The sequence below is a fragment of the Pneumocystis murina genome (assembly GCF_000349005.2).
Source record: "Pneumocystis murina B123 chromosome Unknown supercont1.16, whole genome shotgun sequence".
NCBI classification, from domain to species: Eukaryota; Fungi; Ascomycota; class Pneumocystomycetes; order Pneumocystales; family Pneumocystaceae; genus Pneumocystis; species Pneumocystis murina.
In genome coordinates, this window is record NW_017802374.1 from 1 (window position 1) to 19,311 (window position 19,311).

General features: G+C 25.0%; 6 protein-coding genes across 6 annotated transcripts; 2 read left to right on the forward strand and 4 right to left on the reverse strand.

The window, feature by feature from the left end:
* Nucleotides 1-316: 316 nt before the first annotated feature.
* On the reverse strand, nucleotides 317-4,190 carry PNEG_03453 (hypothetical protein; the record flags this gene model as incomplete). The annotated part of the gene is made up of 2 exons (XM_007877352.1): nucleotides 317-3,843; nucleotides 4,097-4,190. The coding sequence occupies 2 exons, from the start codon at nucleotides 4,188-4,190 to the stop codon at nucleotides 317-319; spliced, it is 3,621 nt and encodes a 1,206-aa protein (XP_007875543.1).
* A 276-nt stretch (nucleotides 4,191-4,466) lies between these two features.
* PNEG_03454 (hypothetical protein) lies at nucleotides 4,467-8,536 on the reverse strand. The gene is made up of 19 exons (XM_007877353.1): nucleotides 8,205-8,536; nucleotides 8,094-8,153; nucleotides 7,842-8,046; nucleotides 7,581-7,799; nucleotides 7,424-7,530; nucleotides 7,265-7,382; nucleotides 7,155-7,218; nucleotides 7,036-7,109; nucleotides 6,935-6,988; nucleotides 6,567-6,886; nucleotides 6,432-6,527; nucleotides 6,278-6,387; nucleotides 6,191-6,232; nucleotides 5,813-6,147; nucleotides 5,674-5,765; nucleotides 5,532-5,631; nucleotides 5,264-5,483; nucleotides 4,995-5,221; nucleotides 4,467-4,951 (listed from the first exon to the last, which is right to left on the reverse strand). The coding sequence occupies exons 1-19, from the start codon at nucleotides 8,487-8,489 to the stop codon at nucleotides 4,488-4,490; spliced, it is 3,192 nt and encodes a 1,063-aa protein (XP_007875544.1). The 5' UTR covers nucleotides 8,490-8,536; the 3' UTR covers nucleotides 4,467-4,487.
* A 1,012-nt stretch (nucleotides 8,537-9,548) lies between these two features.
* Nucleotides 9,549-10,578, reverse strand: PNEG_03455 (hypothetical protein; the record flags this gene model as incomplete). The annotated part of the gene is made up of 5 exons (XM_007877354.1): nucleotides 10,329-10,578; nucleotides 10,230-10,276; nucleotides 9,774-10,184; nucleotides 9,658-9,726; nucleotides 9,549-9,612 (listed from the first exon to the last, which is right to left on the reverse strand). The coding sequence occupies exons 1-5, from the start codon at nucleotides 10,467-10,469 to the stop codon at nucleotides 9,549-9,551; spliced, it is 732 nt and encodes a 243-aa protein (XP_007875545.1). The 5' UTR covers nucleotides 10,470-10,578.
* Nucleotides 10,579-10,985: 407 nt separating this feature from the next.
* PNEG_03456 (hypothetical protein) lies at nucleotides 10,986-11,857 on the forward strand. Its single transcript, XM_007877355.1, has 4 exons — nucleotides 10,986-11,108; nucleotides 11,156-11,289; nucleotides 11,334-11,452; nucleotides 11,498-11,857. Exons 1-4 carry the CDS (start codon nucleotides 11,019-11,021, stop codon nucleotides 11,722-11,724), a joined length of 570 nt encoding a protein of 189 aa, XP_007875546.1. The 5' UTR covers nucleotides 10,986-11,018; the 3' UTR covers nucleotides 11,725-11,857.
* Nucleotides 11,858-14,325: 2,468 nt separating this feature from the next.
* Nucleotides 14,326-17,633, forward strand: PNEG_03457 (hypothetical protein; the record flags this gene model as incomplete). Its single annotated transcript, XM_007877356.1, has 10 exons — nucleotides 14,326-14,555; nucleotides 14,607-14,666; nucleotides 14,712-14,940; nucleotides 14,980-15,259; nucleotides 15,300-16,346; nucleotides 16,393-16,512; nucleotides 16,557-16,951; nucleotides 16,993-17,290; nucleotides 17,333-17,533; nucleotides 17,579-17,633. Coding segments are annotated over 10 exons (2,902 nt in total), but the record flags the coding sequence as incomplete, so codon positions are not given.
* Nucleotides 17,634-17,697: 64 nt separating this feature from the next.
* Nucleotides 17,698-19,277, reverse strand: PNEG_03458 (hypothetical protein; the record flags this gene model as incomplete). The annotated part of the gene is made up of 6 exons (XM_007877357.1): nucleotides 17,698-17,832; nucleotides 17,874-18,146; nucleotides 18,194-18,374; nucleotides 18,419-18,905; nucleotides 18,959-19,075; nucleotides 19,118-19,277. The coding sequence occupies 6 exons, from the start codon at nucleotides 19,275-19,277 to the stop codon at nucleotides 17,698-17,700; spliced, it is 1,353 nt and encodes a 450-aa protein (XP_007875548.1).
* Between the last annotated feature and the right edge of the window lie 34 nt (nucleotides 19,278-19,311).

The following is a 19,311-nucleotide window of genomic DNA, read 5'->3' on the forward strand; positions in this document are numbered from 1 at the left end:
CCAAATCCTAACCCTAACCCTAACCCTAACCCTAACCCTAACCCTAACCCTAACCCTAACCCTAACCCTAACCCTAACCCTAACCCTAACCCTAACCCTAACCCTAACCTAACCCTAACCCTAACCCTAACCCTAAAGCAAAATTGCGGGGTAAAAAATTGTGAGGGTAAAATTGCGGGGTAAAATAATCAAAATTTCAATTCGCGATTCTTGATGCTTTATTAAAAATTTATACATCATTCTTCTACATCTTTTATATCATATATGAACAATGGATATATGTAGACTTTCATTCTAATGGCTTTTTTTATTCATTTTATAACATTCCTATAACCATCACTCCCAATAATATTATTTTTACTATCTCTGGAACTCTCATTTTCATCCCCTCATTTGATTTCACTTCTTCTTCTTTCTCTTCCTCTTTTTGTGTTTCTGTTTCTTTACTTGAATCACTCGTACATCTCGTAGGTTTGCATTTTCGCATCGACGTCAATGTCGCCGTAGATGTCACTGTAGATGTACTTGTCATCGTACTCGTATGCAACGATGTACTCGTCACCCATGTATCTGTCGTCCGAACTAATGTACATTCTTCCGTTACCTTCCCTCCATCTACCGACTCTGTCGTCGTTGCCGTCGTTGTCGTCGTCGTTGTCCTTGTTGTTGTCGTCGTTGTCGTTGTCGTTGTTGTCGTCGTCGTCGTTGTCGTTGCTGTCGTCGTCGTTGTCTGTGTCGCCGTTGATGTCACCGTATGATGCGGTGTAACTTTTAATCCTTCTATTCCTTCACACAACTCATCTATTTCTGTACAGGCCGCTTCACACTCCGGGCAATCCTTTCTAAAACCACAATCTACTTGCAAACCTTTGCATTCCTCTTTCAATTCTAAATACAATTCGAATGCTCTTGCTGTTGCATCAAATGCGTTTGTTTCTGCTTTTGATGCCCCTCCATATACAAATGTTCTTCGAACAAGTGTAAGTTTTGTTGTTGCATTTATTGCACTTCCTGATGTGTTTGTCATTCCACCTGATGTACCCAGAGTTCCACTTGTGTTTGTCGCTCTATATTGTGTAGGATCTGATCCTCTTAAACTTTTTGGTTGTGGTAATACTTGTGTTGATCCTGATGATCTTACTGGCTGTAGCGTTGGTGCAGCAGCATTGCTATTCTGTAGACTTGGCGCTGCACCTTGCCCGTCTTTCTTAGGTCTTGATAATAGTAATTTAGCTAGCCTCATAGAATCTTCTGCCTCCTGTTTCAGGTTTTCGTATTTATCCTTTTTCTCCTTCAATTCACTTTTTGCTTTCTCTAGATCACTTTTTAAAGTAGGACATTTCTCTTTTAGTTTTTTAACTAATTTATCGCAAACTTCTTTTTTGACATCTTTAGTTGAATTATTTTTATCTTTACATAGACTAATCAGTGTTTGATTTTTTCCTTTTTCCCAGTCTGTGCAATACTTTCCTAATGCTTTTTTACATTCATCTTCCGTACTTAAACTACCTTTCAATTCATACGTCAACTCATTTTCCAATTGCAACTTCTTCCAAAATGGATCACATTTCTCTTTAAGTTGTAAACAGAGTCCCTTTTCAGTGGGATTTTCAAAATTTTTTTTCAATCTATCTGGACAATTTTCCATATATTGATGACAATATGGATTCCATAACATGCAAATTTCTTTAACAAATGTTTCATTTCCTTCTTCAATATTCTTTAGAATATTTTTTTTTTTCATATTAGTTTTAAGCACAAGACACTCAAAATCTGTTTTTTCTACTAGTAATTCACATGTTTCTTCTGGTAAAGCACACGAAACATTAAACTCATTCTTTCCTCTTCTAAATAATTCCTTACATTTTTCCTTTAATCCTGCCTTACAATTTTCTTGAGTTTTTAATAGATCATCTTCTCTTTTTAATAATCTTTTTCTTAATTCTTCTGTAACTCTTAAATATTCACACCGCCTATTCAATGTATTACATTTCAGATTATTGAAATATGGAATACTTTTAAAATCATGACACTCCTTCTCCAATTCAACACAATCTTCCTCTTCTGGAAAATCTCTTCTTGAATTTAAAAGTACATCTAATTCTTTCGAATGAATAGTAATATCATCAAAAAGTTTAAAACACAGTTCATTTGGTTGAAGACAATTTTGAAGGTATTTCATATTCTTCTTAAGCTTTATACAACCATCTATTGCTGATTTTTGACATTCATTATAATCAAAACTAAATTTTAAATTACCAAGAAACTGTTTCAATTCTTCCCGAAAGTATTTATTGAACATCCTATCTTGTCCCTTTTTATAGCATGCTGCTCTTAGATTTTTACATGCTTTATCAATTTTATTGTCACAAGCTGTTTTTAAATAAAAGCATTCCGATTCTAACTCTATACAATCTTTTCTACTAAGAAATTCTGGAAGTTTTTTCCATGAAAAAATTTCTGAATCTTTATTTTCATATTCCGTAGACAAACCCTTCATATAGAGTTTTAATTTAAGAGTCATACATCTGTCTTTCATATCTATTAATTTTTTGCATTCGACTAGATTTTGTTTATTGCATAATTCTTCAAATTTATAATTCAGGTACTTAGAAGTATTACATTTGCTTAATGCTTTAGCGCATTTTTTTTCTAGATCCGTATCATTTTCGTCATAACTTAAGATTAGCAATATATATTTTAAAATATCTTTTGTTTTTCTTAATGTATCCACTTCTAATTTATCAATAATAATTCCTTTAGTTTCCAGTTTTTTATAAAGATCTTTCAGTCCAATCTTCTCCGACAATGATGGATCTTGTCTAACTGGAGTAAAATCTGATCCTGGAGCTTTGTATGTAACATCTTTTCCCTTACATTGATTCTTAACCTGATCACATTTTGTATTCTTACAACTTTGTTCATAAAAATAACAATTTTCAAGCCTTTCATAACACTTTCCCTGTAATTGATTATCATTGAGTTCTGTATTTAAAAGATTGCAAATATCTTCCTGTCTCTTTTTAAGATTTTTACAAGTATAGTCCAGATTAAGACATAATAACATTAATTCATTACTGAATCTACTTAATCTTAGACAAACTAATTGTATATTTTGTTTGCATATATTTTCATCATCAACTGTTCCATTAATAGCTCTAAAAAGAATTTCTTCTGCTACTTCTTGACGCTTTTTTTTATAACATTTATCTCTCAACTCGCTACATTTATCTTTAACATTTTTCTGATCTACATCTTCTAAAAATATACATATATCCTCATATTTCCTACAATTTTTATTATCTATGGATTTTTTTAGTAATTCATCAAGTTTTGCTTTTAGTTCGTTTAATTCCTTTTCAACTTTCTGTTTCAGGCCTTTGCATTTTTCTTCTTGTTTTCCATTTTCACAAAATCCTTTAACTTTAGGATCCACATTTTCTAATTTATCATCTATTTTCTTCAATTCGGTACAATATTCTCTGAGCTTTTCCTTGCATTTAGCATCATCAGTATAATCACTTTTCACAATTAAACCCAAGACGTGTTCCTCCTTAATCTCATAATTTCCTAGTGTTTTCTCTTCTGCTTTCCTCTTAACAGGCTGTGCCATAACCGCCCTTTCCTGGGTAATTTCCTCAACCCATTGGTTATCTTGAGGATAGTCTTCAGGAAAAAAAATTTCATAATCATCTTTTCTAAAATAATCAACTCCCGGATAATTTTCAAAATAGTCCATATTAGAATCCTTATTGAATCTTCTATTCCAAGTATCTTTAGAACCCCTTATCTTTCTCAATCTTAATGGTCTTTCATTTTTAAATAACTCTATCACTTGATGTTCTGGAAAAAATAAGTAAAGGCTCAAAAAAGGAAAATATAATGTTATGTTAGATGAATAAGGTATAAAATCTAAATTAAAAAGCAATAAAGTGATAAAAAGATTTCACATGAACAGTTAAAATTAACTAAAATATCATTTTTATTTCACTTTGAATGCTTTTTAGTTAAATCTGGTTTAAATACTCCTCTTTTTAGAAAAAAAATGAAAATGGGAAAATGAATCACAACTACTTAAATTTTTTAAAAAGCTTACCTTGTTCATTTATGTCCGATATCATTGCATTTTCTAGAGCGGCTACCAAAATACAACCTAAATATGCAAAAAACGTAAATGATGCACTTTTCATTGATTATATATCAAAAAGAAATAGAAAAACAAGAAAAGTAATATCCCAGTTGTCAGAATAAATGTTAAGTAAAGGAGAAATACTGGTCGTAAACTGCAAGCTTTATTGGAGTGATAATTATCGAAATATCAAAAACTTTATATTAACCCTAATCCAGATAAGAATTAATAGAAATAAATTAAAATTGATATTTGTAATATAAGGTTTAGTTTATAGTATAAAATTTAATTTATATAAAAAATAAAACTAGAAAAAATAATAAAATATGTATTTATTTTAGGATTCCAAAAGCTATTTTTATCTATAATATTTACTCCATAATGATTTACGAATAGGACCTGAAGATAAGGACATGTTAGCTTTAAAATATGTTATATCCTCAATTAAAGTGTAAGACTTAAGGATTTCTTTTTTTTCATTGTTATACAGGTGTTGAAGAAATTGAAATGTCTCATTAAGAAAAGATTCTGCTGTATCATTATCTTTATTCTTGATTAAATGTCCAAACAAATTAGCTCGAAAACTCGAAACATTATGAGAAAGTAATACATATTCATGAAGTTCCTCCTCTGAAATTTTTTCTCCTTTAGAAGCTAAATACTTAGAAAGTTTACTAATTGGCATATCAAAAACATTATAAATATCAGAGTTAATCTGAGAATATGCATAATATGAAATTCGCTTTTTAGAAGCACGGAGTTCTTTTAATAGTTCTATAATATCTTGGAGTTTTATAGATTCAATAGGGTCATCAGGTTTATCTATGAAAAATGTTATATAAAAATAATTTTAAGAAAAAATTACCATATTCAAAAACATAAGTACCCTCAATTATGCTAATCCAACTACGAGAAGTTTCAGAGGAAATTTCGATAGGAGTACGTTTAAACATGACATTATACGCATCTAAATAGTAATCAAATTCCTTAGGCGTTATATTAAGGAGTATATCAAGAGAATTATCAAAAAATGCATCAAATCGAGAGTGTAACACATGTGGCTGTCTTTCGCTTTGAATTAAAAAAGAGATTCTATGAAATTAAGTATAATATATAAATAAAATAAAAAAATACCCTAGAATGGTTTTCGAAATTCTTACATTAGAAGTCACATAATAACCTAATTGCTCCTTTGTTCTCATTTGGCTAAAGAAAAAACCACGCAGGATCGTGAATAATAAATAAAGCATCTGTACCCTTTTCATGTTATTGGATTCAGCGACTTGAAGATACACAAGCAATGCAGATTTTCTTTCTTTATTATACATTTTTTGAGTATAATAATAATCAGAACCTAAGATGTTATGTTATTATATATAATAATACAAATAATTTTAGTAACCGCTATCTAGATCTATTGCACGGTTATTAATATATTGGGAAGGTGTTAAAGGATGCGCATGAAACACTGCTTCCATCATATAAAAAACGTGCAATGCATCCTATAAGTTCAATAATATAATTTTATTAAAAATTCTACTTACTTGTGGAGGAACATTTCCTGTTATTAAAACATCAATATGAAGATTGGACAGAAAATCATAAAAAAAAGCAGCAATATCAGGATGAAAAAATTCTATATATAATGTTAGAGACTATGTTCCATAAAAAATAATAGAGTACGTTCTGACAATAGTACCAAATTAACTAAAGGTGTTTTTTCTGAAAAGAGAATATCGTCAATTTCACTATCTACAATTGTACCAGGTTCCCCTATAGATCTATGTGCAACACTAGTAAAAATAACCGATTTCAGACGTCCGAACTCTTGAGCAGTAATAGATAGATCTTTAAAAAGAGCTATAATTTTAGAAAAGATTTCCATAATTTTATCCGAGAATCCATAAATGTATATCAGAACTCCTTGTGTTACAGTTGTAATACTAAAATCTAAGCCAGCCATGGTAGTATAGAAAGAACTATATGACAAAGACGTATATAAGTGGACTTGTAGAAATCTATTATTTATAAGAAATAATTTAATATTATTTGAGCATATACCTTAATTTATAAAGATTTGTTGGACTTGAACTAATAAACTGACTAGACAAAATAAGATTAATAGTATAATTAATTCTATAATATTACCTTCTTAATAAAACACGTATAATCCCATATGGGCAGTAAAAAAAACTGCCATGTTTATACCAAAGAGTGGTAATAGGTGACGCTCTTAAAATATCCGGTTTAGATAGAGTCTAATAATCATCAGAAATAATATAATGATATTATATTAGTTTACTTCATTTAATTTTTCCATAGTAATCTGAATATTAGTAGAAATATAAACATTCTTAGGAGGATATTGTAGTTTAGTAGGCAAAGGATTTTTAAGGCTCTAATATAATTAATAGTAATTAACAAAACATTTTATTACCTCTATAAATTTTTCACTATAATGCTCTTTCAGGTAAGGTATACCATAAAAAGGCTCAGTTTCATTAAATTTCTTATTCATATTTACAAAAGAGATAAAATTATGAGGGTTCAAATAAGAAAAAAAATCAAGAATTTCCTCTTTGTCATATTCCTTTAGATAAAATCTATTTAATACATGTTTACGAGGAAAAGATTCAGACAACAAAGTCACGGATAGATCCTCAGCATAATTAAAAGGTGTACCTTTAAAAGAATAAAGAAATTCATTCCTTTGAGCTTTCCTTATTTCTTCAAAAACTTCTTCATTTGGCCCGGTGTCTAGATAAATCTTTTTAGAATAATTTTTTATTTAAAATAATAAAAAACCTTTGAAGAATTGTAAACATTTGAAAAACTCTCCAATCACCTCCGTGTACAGTGCTAAGTAAGGCTAGTTAAGCATTCCATTTAGAATTAGAAAAAAATACCTTTTCCCAAAGGTAAGAGTACGAAATTCACAAAGAGGAGGTTGAAGGACTGAGAATATGGCATAAGTGAAAGTCTATAAAAATATTAAGAGAACTATATGAAAAAAGAAAGTGTTTACTCGATGCTTGAAGCTAATGACAGTCTCGAAAAATAATACAAAGGACTCTTATGCCCTGGATAAGCTAATAATACTATTAAAAATAAAAATATCATGATTAAATGACCAACTAAAAACATAATCTAGATAATGATAAGGGATAGATTTATAGTGAATTCCAGAGCTTGGGACGAAAAAAACCAGAGACAAGGCAGGAGACATATCAGGATAACCAAACCAAAAATGATGCTACATATAAATAATTAGATTTAAAAAAAATCCTATCTCACCTTAGGTAGAAAAGAAAATGGATTTATATCCTTATCAACTCTTACACCTCTATCTGGAATCTGACCAAATGTACTTTGTGCCCATTCTTGATAAACATCAAGTGATTCTATAGATATATTTATTAAAAAGGCTTATGAACAGAATCTACTTCCATACCGTTTCCGTATATGGCCAACTTCATATCATGAGGACGATAATATTTATTAAAAAAATCATGAAGAGCCTGTTTAGTGCTCAAATTCCTGGCTCTAGGTCCGGAAAATAATGTTTGACGATTGCCTGTAGTAAACCTTGGAAAAAAACTGGAATTACCAAACATGTGGCAAAGAATCTGATATCTAGCTCTAACATAACGAGTACTATACATTTCAAATTCTATATTTATTAATGTCATTTGTATAGCTATTTAAAAAATACCCGAGTTAACAGAATGCGTTTCGCGTTCTATTGCGTCTTCTAAGAATAAGGGTTCAATAAAAAAATTAGCCATTCTATCAAGTTGTTCATAATGATATCTTGGACTAACATCACTCATATAGGATGTACGATCAAGAGATGTATATGCATTGTAAGCACCACCGTGACTATGAAGAAAACGATTATAACTATCTTTCCCGGGATACTATCTATGTTAAAAATGATAATAAATTAATATCAATATAATAATACTTTTTTTGTGCCCATAAAAAGCAAATGTTCACATAAATGCGCCAATCCTGGAAATTCTTTCTAATATGCAATATAAGGCCTTTATAAATCAAAAAGCTTCTATAAGCTTACAGGATCGTATCTATGTCCTATACGAATAGATAGAGCTGTGGATGATACTTGTGCATGGGGATCGCTGACCAATATAGCTTCTAGACCATTTTTCAGCTTAATAACTCTATATTCAGAGTCATCTATGAGAGATTTTTCAAAATCCGTTTCAATAACTTTTATGTGTGAAGGATCATAATTAGAGTTTGAATCTTTTGCCGTATTATTTAAACCAGGAAGTTTATTGGATTTTGTATATTGAGTTATAAACGTAAAGGATAGAAGCAATAAGGAAGAGAACCTCATATCTTTCTAAAGAAAGTGTTAAAAAAAAAAAGTAAATATCCGCCTAAGATATTAATATTTTTTATAAATACGTTAAAATTATCTGATATTTCGGAAAATAGCGATAAAATATTTTTTATAATTTAATATTTTATTTAATTAATTTAATTTATTTATTGCAACTATTTAACTTGAAAATGTTTTCTTTATAAAATACTATTTGAAAATAATCAATGACAAATATGTTTTGTTCATTTTTGATAGTATTTTTAAAAAAATGTAATAACTTAATACAATTAAATTTATTATATTATTTTTATAGCATTTCATAACAACTATATTCACTGTTTATCTTTTCTGTAATTATTTTTCTTAATATTAAAATATTTTTTTTAACATTAAATTTTTTTTTCGAATTTCTTAAATATTGGATATAATTTAAGGCTCGTCAAAAATTTATTTTTTCTATATAAATAAGTTAATAAATATATCATGAGGTTATTTTAAAAAAATTGGGTTTTTTGATTTTTGAATCTAATGTTTATATAAATTTTATAAAAATATATTAATTTAAAATATACTTGAAAATTTTGCTAAAAAATATCATAATGGTTTTAGAAAAAATTGTATTGGAAATTATAAGTATAAACATTTAAAATTCTAATAGAAAAAATAATTTTAGTCTAAAGTCATGTAAAATCTTTTAATACGAACATTATTTTGGAAAAAATATTAAAATTAGAATCTAATTTTTAAAAAAATTATATCAAAAAAAAAAAGAGCTATATAGCATATTATCTCTGTTTCCTACGTTTTGTTTATAAATAAATATCGAAATTATCATTTTTTAAAAAAAAAATTCCCGCAATTTATAAAACAAAATATATTAATTATAGATCTAAAGAAAAATTGTAATATTATATAAAATATAATGATCCGTATATATGGAAATGTATATATGTTTTAGAAATTCATGGATTATTTGGTTTCATAAGAAAAATAGCTTAACCAAAAAAAGTTTTAAAAAAATTTAAGATTCATTTTCATTTGAAATATATTTTTTAATTTATTTAGAAATAATTATCTAAATTCAAATTTAGAAAAAGTTCTATTGCCATCATGTTGGAGAGTAAGTTGTTGAAATCTATTTTTAGAATTAATTTATAATCACTACATAACACTATTTTACTGTTCAGAATTTTTGTGATAATATATTCCTGATATATTTCCCATAGATTGCTGAAAACATATGTAATAACTAGAGAGGAATATAAGAATGCTAATAAAATATTAAAAAAATCTTACAAGCCTGCATAGCTTATTCCATTAAGAGCTATACCATAATCCGATACTTGTTCATTGTCATTTTTAGAAACTATATACATTTCCTTCCATCTCATGAAAACATGATCTTTAAATAATTCGTATTTACATTTAAAATCCGGCTTTTTAATATTTTTTGCAAATGGTCTAAAAGCTTGAAATCTTATCCAATGCTGAAGATCTATTTTCTCAGTAGAACCCCATTCCGGACGTTTAGTAATAAACCCATATTTTGGCCCAATGATTTCTCCTTCAAAATACGTTGTTAAAGATGAATTGTCTTTAGTTAAGCCTTGAATATGAAGGTATCCACATAAAAAAGAATCTTTAGGATTTACATGTTGAAAATTTACAGATACTTCATATAAAGCTTTACCTGATTGTTGTGTACCTCTAATAGTTATTAATATACATCTAAAATTAATAATATTCACTTACATAAAATAAGCTCCAGAGCGTAAAAAAGATGTTTGTAATGTTAATAACTATAAGTTTATAATTAATTACCATAATATATAAAAATAATAAATATTATACCCTCATTTTTGATAGTTCTTTCTCAAATGATGGCTGAACTTGTGATATATTTTTCATCGATATTCTTTCTTTCACAACTTTATTATCTTCTGCCCGTTCCATCAATTGAACTTGGTCTGAAAATTTATTTAGATAGTTCATAACATTCAAGTGCACTGGTAATATTATATCTTTGATGTACCCAAATAATTAATAACTCTATTTAAATATGAATTACTCTGATATTAGAGTCTTTGATATCTGTGAAAAAGTATTAATATTAATTCTAAAGAAATATTTTTAAAATTTATTAGGAATTATTTTAATATAATTTAAAAAGATAAAGCTTTTTTGTTTTTAAAATTTAAAAATAAATATAAACAAATAAATCAGGGATTTAAGATAATGTTAAATTATTGTTAATAAATCATATAATTATTCGCTTTTGTTTGTTTTAAAATGATTATTATTAATATAAATATAAATTCATTTAGTTTTTTTTAAATATAAATATGTATATATATAGATAAATATATAAATTGAAAAAATAAAATAACATATTTAATTTTTAAAAGAAAAAATGAAAATATAATGTTATTTTTCTTATAGATATTTTTTTATTATGATCTTGGTAAAATAATTTCGAACAAAAATTAATTCTAAAAATATAATTTATTATTTTTATTTAATATAAAATTAGTTTAAAATTCTATGACTAATGAACATGATTCTTCTAATGAATTGCATCTTTCTCCTGCATCAATTTCTTCTAAGAAAAAGAGTGTAACAGTTTCCATAGATGCAAGTTTTACCTTTATTAAATCCTATTAAAATTAATCATATTGTAGGATTTAAATCTTCCAAGGTCCGTTGTCTTAAGATTAGCAAAAAAAGTGCTTCCAGAACATACAAGCATTCAAAAAGATGCAATAACTGCTTTAATAAGAGGATCGTCTGTTTTTATTAACTATCTTTCTGCTGCGTTCTTTTTTAATGATATTTATTGTTTTTATCTAATAATTATAGTGCGTTTGATCTTTCTAAACTCTCTTCAAGAAAAGTAATCCTTCCTTCCGATGTTCTAAAAGCAATGGAGAACATTGAATTTAGTTCATTTATTCCTAGAATGACTGAAGAACTTGAATGTGATAATTATTTCTACTTTTTTATAGATTAATAAGAGCTTTTAGTATATGAAGAAATTCTTAAGGAAAAAAAAAATATTATAGAATTACATAAAAATTCATCTATTTTTATGGAAAGTAAAGATGAACATATTATCAAAAAGATAAAAATTGATGATAACGAGATTCTTGAAAAAACAATTAGAAGTGATGTAAATAAGAACAACGAATATGATAACCATACTATTGATGGCGAGGACTACTCCAAGGTTGAAGAAATAGATAAAAATTAATTAAAATATTTATATAAATAAATAGTAAAAATTTTTTAGATGATTATAGAAAATATATATAAATGAAAGAGATAATTCTAAGATTTTAGACAAATGTAATAATTAAAATATGATATTTGAGATACAAAAGCAAATTAACATATTAATTTTAAAAATTTCATGAGATGAAAATATATTAAAAATATTAATTTTTAGTTGTCTTTAACATTTATTTTTATAATTAATGATTGTAATTAAAATATAAGTATAATATAGATAAATATATTCTTTTTAATTTTATTTTGGCAAAATTATGATATAGTATTTTAAAGAATTCAAATTTTCAATTTAATATTATTTTGAAATGTAAGAATTTACTTTTATAACATTGATTTATGATTATATAATAAAAATTAATCATAAATTATAATTTCATTTAGATAATTTTCTTAAAAAAAAATTTAATTTTGATATTTTAATTTAGATAACCTGGAAACATCGTTTTTTATTTAAAACTGTTAAAATCATAAAAATTAAAACATATAACAATTTTTATTTTATTAATTTGAATGTTTAAAAAATTATTATAAAAAAACAAACTATTTAAAAATAAATATTATTATATAATAGTTTTTAATTATTTTTATAAAAATAAATTTAAAGGTTTAAAAATATTTAAAAATTTAAAAAATACAATATAAACATGAATATAATATATTTTTACTATAAAAATAAAGCTTAGAATTAAAAAATGCCTAAAAATTCTATTAATATTTAAGATTTCTTAATTTTTAGAATAAAAAATCATTTTAATAGAAATAAAATAAATATTAGTAAGAGTAATATAAAATTAAAATCTATTTTTTATATTTTTTGGGTTTAAAGATTTTTTAAATGATATTTTTTTTAAAATATTTACTTTAAAAAATATTTTATAAATTTCTTATTTTTATAATTTAAATAATTTTAAAAATAACTTACAACTAATGAATTATATATATATATAATAGATAGATATATAATAGATAGATATAAAACTCAAATATTTATTTATAAATGCAGAGAAATTTATATATTTGATATAAAACTGTTTGTTTTAATAATTTCTTGATTTTCTTGTCTATTTAAAAGTACTGCTTTAAAGATATTTTTATAGAAATATGCATCAATGTTTTTTATTCTTTTTTTAATTTGTATAGATTGCCTTACAGTTAGTTAAATTAGAATATTTTTATTTGTTTTTTTTTAACAAATTTTTTTTCTATAGTTTTTAAACTCCTATTTCTTATAATTTGGCTTCCTTATAGAAGGATTAGCTTTTTTCATAATAATTTCATTATAAACTCATTATTTAAGTCTTAGTTCTCCGCTTCAAATTGATATAACATTATTATTCTTTAAACTTTTGTAATATCTTTAAACAATATTTTTTCAATGTAATAACATTTCTGTCACATATAAACTTGTAAGTTTCATCAATTATGTTTCTTTCTATATATTATTTTTCCGAAGATAATAATTTTCTACTGAAATACATTATATATAAATGAATTCTTTATTGAGTAAAAATAGTAGTTGGACCTTGTTTATAGTTTTTTTTATAAATTAAAGTCTATTTTAAAGATATTAACAGATCGTTTTTTTATTTTTTAATGTATTTCTTATTTAGCTCTTTAATAGTTGATTTTTTTACTATTTAAATAACAAAATTATAAATCTAAACGTTTAATTTTTAAAAAAATACTATAATTTATTCAATTTATAGGGTGCTATTTTAAAGATAAATATAAAAAGATAATATTTTTAATATAAAATTCTAAAAAACATCAAGCTTTTAGTTTTCTTTCGTTTATTAGACAAAATATCCAGTTTTTATAATTAAAGATGACTTTTTTAGATATTGATAATTTAAAATATCAAATTTGAATTTTTGTATATATCTATCTTACTAAAAAGTAATCTTATTATAATATAAAACATAATAAATAGAAATATTTCAAATTAATAATAACAAAGAATATATTTGATATTTATATATTTATTTCTAAATGAAATTTTTATTTTTATGATAAATTTATTATCAAAAATATTAATAATTATTTAATTTTGATGTTATAAATTTAATTTATGAATTAATAAAAAATAAAAATCAAAAATTTAAATCATATATATTGACTTTTTTATCTAAAAAAAGGCTATTATAATATTTTTATTTATGACACCAAATTTTAAGCAGTTATAAAATTTAAAAACAAATACACTAAACAAAATAAGAAAAATATCAAAAATTATATATATATAATAATTTTTTTGAGATAGCTTTATTAAGAAAAATAACTAAAGTTTTAAAAATCGAATTATATTATAAAAACTTAAAATATTTTAAACAAACATTCATAAAAATTAATATATAAAACATAATAGCAAAAAATATATATTAATAAATTGAAATTAAGAAAATAAATAGTATTTAATAGTATTATTTTTTCTAATTTTTTCTATATTTTATTATATATAGTATTATAATATTAAATTTTTTACCGAGTATATTACTTTTCAATAATGAATAAATCATTTCAAAAAAAAACGAAATAATATATGTTTTAGCGGACACATTTCTATAATGGGGATGTCTAAATTTCTGTATTTATTTTTTATTTTTGCTTTTTTGTCATCAATTCGAGCAACTTTTTATGAAAATGATAAAATTACTTTTCATATTCCTTTAATTGGTGTTCCATTAAAAGAATCGATTTTTTTTCACAAACCTATTTCTTATCAAAATAGTTTGATTTATTTAGCAACAGAAAAAAATATTCTTGCTGCTATTAACAGTAAAGATGGTAGTTTAGGTAATCTCTTTTTGGAAGATTTAAATAGTTTTCCTTATCATATATCTTTAGTTTGGAGACAAAAATATGCGGAGAATGATCCTATCAATGCGATTAAACCATTAGATTCAAGTAATCATGTGAAATTTTATAAAAAAAATATAACTTAATACATAGAAATTATTTCTCTTTCTAATTCGTCAAACGTTAGAGCATGGAATGCATTAACCGGCTTCTTAATTTGGGAAGAAACACTTCAGAATTTTTTTTTAGATAATAGATATGTTATTAAAATTTTTGAAAATAATATAACATCAAATAAAGATATTATACTTTTGACATCAAATACGATATATTTTTTAGATAGTAACACGGGATCTCAAATCTGGTGTTACGGAAAGAACGTGTATTTATATTTTTTCCTCTTAAAAAGCTAATTTTATAGAGAGAGACTACCAATATTTTTGTCAATATCCAATTCATTTGTATATGTTGTCGAATCGAGAGTATCATCAAATACATATTTTATATCAGTTTCAAAATTGGATGGAAAAACTGGGAATAAGATAGCATCAAATTATCTATTTTCAATATCAAAACTTGATGATATTATCTATGTAGGAAGTTCTCCTTTACCTATAATAGTATGGAGAAATTCTAGTATTTCTAGCTCTCTCTCTATATATGATTTTGATCGAAATATTACTCATATTATAAATATAGAAGTATATTTTTATATTTATGTTTTCAAGTTAATCTGTTTAGATACCCTTTAGTTCCGTTAAATTATATTCATCTGAGCATTCTAATGTGATTTCTCCGTCTATTTTGCTTCATTTCACTTCTAATTCTTATCAAAAGACATGGGCAAGTGTTTTTTCTTTTAAATCAAATTCTTCGATTTTAAAATTGTATGAAATATCATCAATATCAGCTACATCATGTTTCTTTGCTACAATTTATGCATTTAATATTTTTTATATTCATTCATATATCAATAAGTTCGGTTCTATAACTATAGATACATATGGAGATAAAAACAATTCTATTTTAAATACATGGAATATATCTCAAAATCAATCCCATTCTCATCTTGAACAAATTATATCAAATTTTTTTCAAAAAAAAGATAATTCAACTATGATAAAATCAGTTGTAGTAATGTCAGATGGAGTAATTTATATGGTGAAAGAATCTTCTATTTTATGGCATCGCGAAGAATCTTTGTCTTATTCAATTCACGCAGAATTCTTTCAGCTTCCTCAAAAACATATAGTTTTAATAGAAAATGATTCTTTAAAGAAATCAAATTTTTTGCCTTCTATTTATATAAAAAGAATTATTAGGCATTTTAATAAATTAAAAGAAATTATAAAATATATAGTTTCATCTATTAGAAAAAAGCTTTCAAAGAAATATAAAGATACATCAAATATACAAAAAACTAGACTACGAAAAAACGTATTTGGTTTAAAGCAAATTATTATTGTCATTACCTCTAAAGGAAAGATATTAGCGTTGGATCCTTTTTTTTCTGGTATAATTATATGGTCAAATAATTTAGGAAACAAATTTGATTATAAAGGCTTATGGATTATTAAAAAAAGTAAAACATTAAATGACATTCCTGTTATTGCAGTTCTTGGGAGAAGTTTTCAAGATATGCACTTTTGGAGAATAAATGGCCTAACTGGAGAAATAATAAATTTTAAAAAGGTTGATAATGACATTAAGAATTCTTTTATCTTAGATCATATTTCAACAAATGACTCCAATGAAAATATTATAGTTGGAATAACAGAAGACAAAAAGGTTAATATTTTAATTCTTTTTCACTGGTTATTTAACTATTAAAAAGGTTAAGCTTTTATACGATACTTCAAAAGCTCTTCCTATTTCTATGTTAGAAAATTTATCTAATATATATTTTTCTACTAAGAATCTAAATACCTTAGAAGGATATTTTCTGGATTTTAAGGCAGAATATTCTTTAAAATACTATAATATTTTTAATTTTATTAGAATTTATATGCTAACGTTACATGGACTATTGATTTTCCTTCTTCTGAATCCATCATTTCTCTATCATTTAGAAATAAAAATGAAAAAATAGCATCTATTGGACGTGTTCTTGGGGATCGCTCTGTGTTATACAAGTATTTAAATTCTCACTTTTTAGCAGTTGCAACGGGAAACGAAGAAGATTCAAAATTGAACATTTATTTAATAGATATGGTTAAAGGAATGATATTACATACTAATCATTATAATAGTGTTGATATTTCAAAGGGAGTAGAAATATTATTAACAGAAAATTGGATAGTATATCAGTTTTGGATAGAAAAACCTACAAAAGGGTATCAAATTGTTATTTCAGAATTATATGAAAGTGAAACAAGAAATAAGAGAAATAAGGGGTATTTTTTTTCTATAATAATTCTCTTTTAAAATTAGTTAGAGAAAATTCTACTTCAATTTATAATATTCCTTTGCCCTTTGTAATATCTCAAGCATATCTTTATCCACGTCGAATCCATGCATTCACTAGTGTATTAACACGATATGGAATTACATCACGAGATATTATTTCTTATATCGACTCTAACCAAATTATTATAATTCCTAAAAAACTACTTGATCCTCAAAGACCAATTTTGACGAGCAATAAAATCCCATCGGAATCAATTAAAGGGCTAATTCCATATGACGTAAATTTATTCATAGATTCAAAAATTATAATCAGTTGTAAGAATGAGGTATATATATAGAAGCTATATTATTCTTTATAATTATAATAGGTTTATGGAATAAAAAATATATTGTCTAGCCCAACATTACTAGAAAGTACATCATTAATATTGGCGTATGGCCATGATATTTTCTTTACATATGTTACTCCAAGTAATTCTTTTGATGTTCTCAATCCTAGTTTCAATAAATTTCAGTTATTGTTAACTATTTTTTTACTTATTGTTGGACTTTTTTTATTAAGATCAATAGTAAGTTCTAATCTTATCTAAAAATTCAATCTTATAAGGTATAAGATAAAAGTTAAATTATTAAAAAAGAAATGGTTAGTAATATAAAAAATTAAATTGCATTGTTTTATCTATTTTTAACATATTTCTTTCAATAATACATATATATATATGTATATAACCTTTTATTGATTTTTTTTCATAACCTTTTTATTTAAACTTATATCAAAAAGCCAAATAAAACAAAAAAAAAGAAATGAGAATATTGTTGTAGTAGCTCCTACATAATAAGGAAATGCCACGAAAAGGTATCGCGGGAACTAGTGATATTAAATATTAATATATATCAATGTCAACTAACCTCATCATGTCTATAATGCCTGATAGTTACAGTAGATCGTTCTTCTATATATGATAAACCAGGTCTTTTGTAATTTACTTTGAAATGAAAGACACCATAATGATCAGGTAAAGAAAAAGTGGTAGAGTAAATAGATGAGTTTGGGATTCTAGATGTTTCTTTAAGAACTGTTCTTATATAAGGATCTAGCATAATGAGCTCTAACTGAATATCTGAAACAACAAAAGGTATCCATAAACCGTTTTTGTATTGCGAGAGTGTGATTTCAAATGTCTAGTATATTTTCCCTTCAGTTATACTTTCTATTTAATCATACATACCACATTGTCCTTTACTTTATAAATATTAGGTGGATTTGTATCTAATGTTTTATGTGCAAGATTGTGTTTTATTGAAACCACTTTTAATACACTTTTTTCTTGAAAAAGCCACTCAGTAATATCCTCTGCAAATTTCTGATTCCCAAATTTTAGATTTTTTTTAAAATATGAATTAAAAAAACTAAAAATGTCAATTCAAAATAAATATCAACATAATTTTTATACTTATTAGAAAACATTTCGATACTCCCTGTAACTATAATTCGCGCATTATTTCTTGCTTGGAAACCTGTTATAAGATATGTTTGGCTACCTGCTACCCATGGCTTTTTTACAAAATTAGATTCATCTTTTGTATTATAACTATATGCTGTTCTTCCAGTAGTAAGAATAGGGACAATAAGTTGCCCATTTCCTAAAAAATGGGAAATCCCTCGATAAAGTATTGGAGGTCCTTTAATAACTTCGTCACTTAATACATAGTTGTTTTTTTTAAAATTGTCAATAAGAAGCAAAGAATGTTTCTGAGAATCAGATTTATCATATGAAAAATGGTCTACAACAAGAGTATCTTGTTCTGCTAAGTAAATCCCCAATTCAGATGTGAAATTACGAATATTTTTCGGTGCAGTAGACAAAGTAGCAATTAAAATATTTCCACCCTGATCAATAAACTCATAAATTTTGGAATTGGGTAAATAGTATTCAATTTCTTTAAAATATTAGCTTATACGGATCTTTATTTTAATATAAAAGCTTATCTACTGATATTTTTTTCCTTCGTCAAAAATAAAATAAGATGATCATAAATACGTTTTTCATATTTAAAAAGAGATATACTATCTATCTCAGGATCCTTAAATGTTAGATTGTACCCCCGTACTTAATATCTTAATATTTTTTTTTTAATAATATATTACATACTTTTAAAAGAATCAAAAAAAAGCGAAAAATCATTATAAGATATATCTGAATTATGAACAATCAGCAACTTATCTCCCGTAAAAGATTTTCCTAAAATTAGCTTAATTCCAAAAACTAATATTAATCCAAAAAATATCCTAATAAATTTATAAAGGTTCATTTTTTTAAAAAGTTTTAAAACGAAGTTAAAAACT

Bases quoted from the DNA above. Each gene is read 5' to 3' on its own strand.
- PNEG_03454 (XM_007877353.1), bottom strand. From the start codon at position 8,489: ATGAGGTTCTCTTCCTTATTGCTTCTATCCTTTACGTTTATAACTCAA. The intron at 5,222-5,263 runs GTATTTTTTTAT...TTAATTTCATAG, and splicing joins ATTTCGAAAACCATTCTAGG to AATCTCTTTTTTAATTCAAA. The intron at 4,952-4,994 runs GTAATTTTTTCT...CATTTTTCATAG, and splicing joins TACTTATGTTTTTGAATATG to ATAAACCTGATGACCCTATT.
- PNEG_03456 (XM_007877355.1), top strand. From the start codon at position 11,019: ATGACTAATGAACATGATTCTTCTAATGAATTGCATCTTTCTCCTGCA. The intron at 11,290-11,333 runs GTTCTTTTTTAA...TAATAATTATAG, and splicing joins ATTAACTATCTTTCTGCTGC to TGCGTTTGATCTTTCTAAAC. The intron at 11,453-11,497 runs GTGATAATTATT...AAGAGCTTTTAG, and splicing joins AATGACTGAAGAACTTGAAT to TATATGAAGAAATTCTTAAG.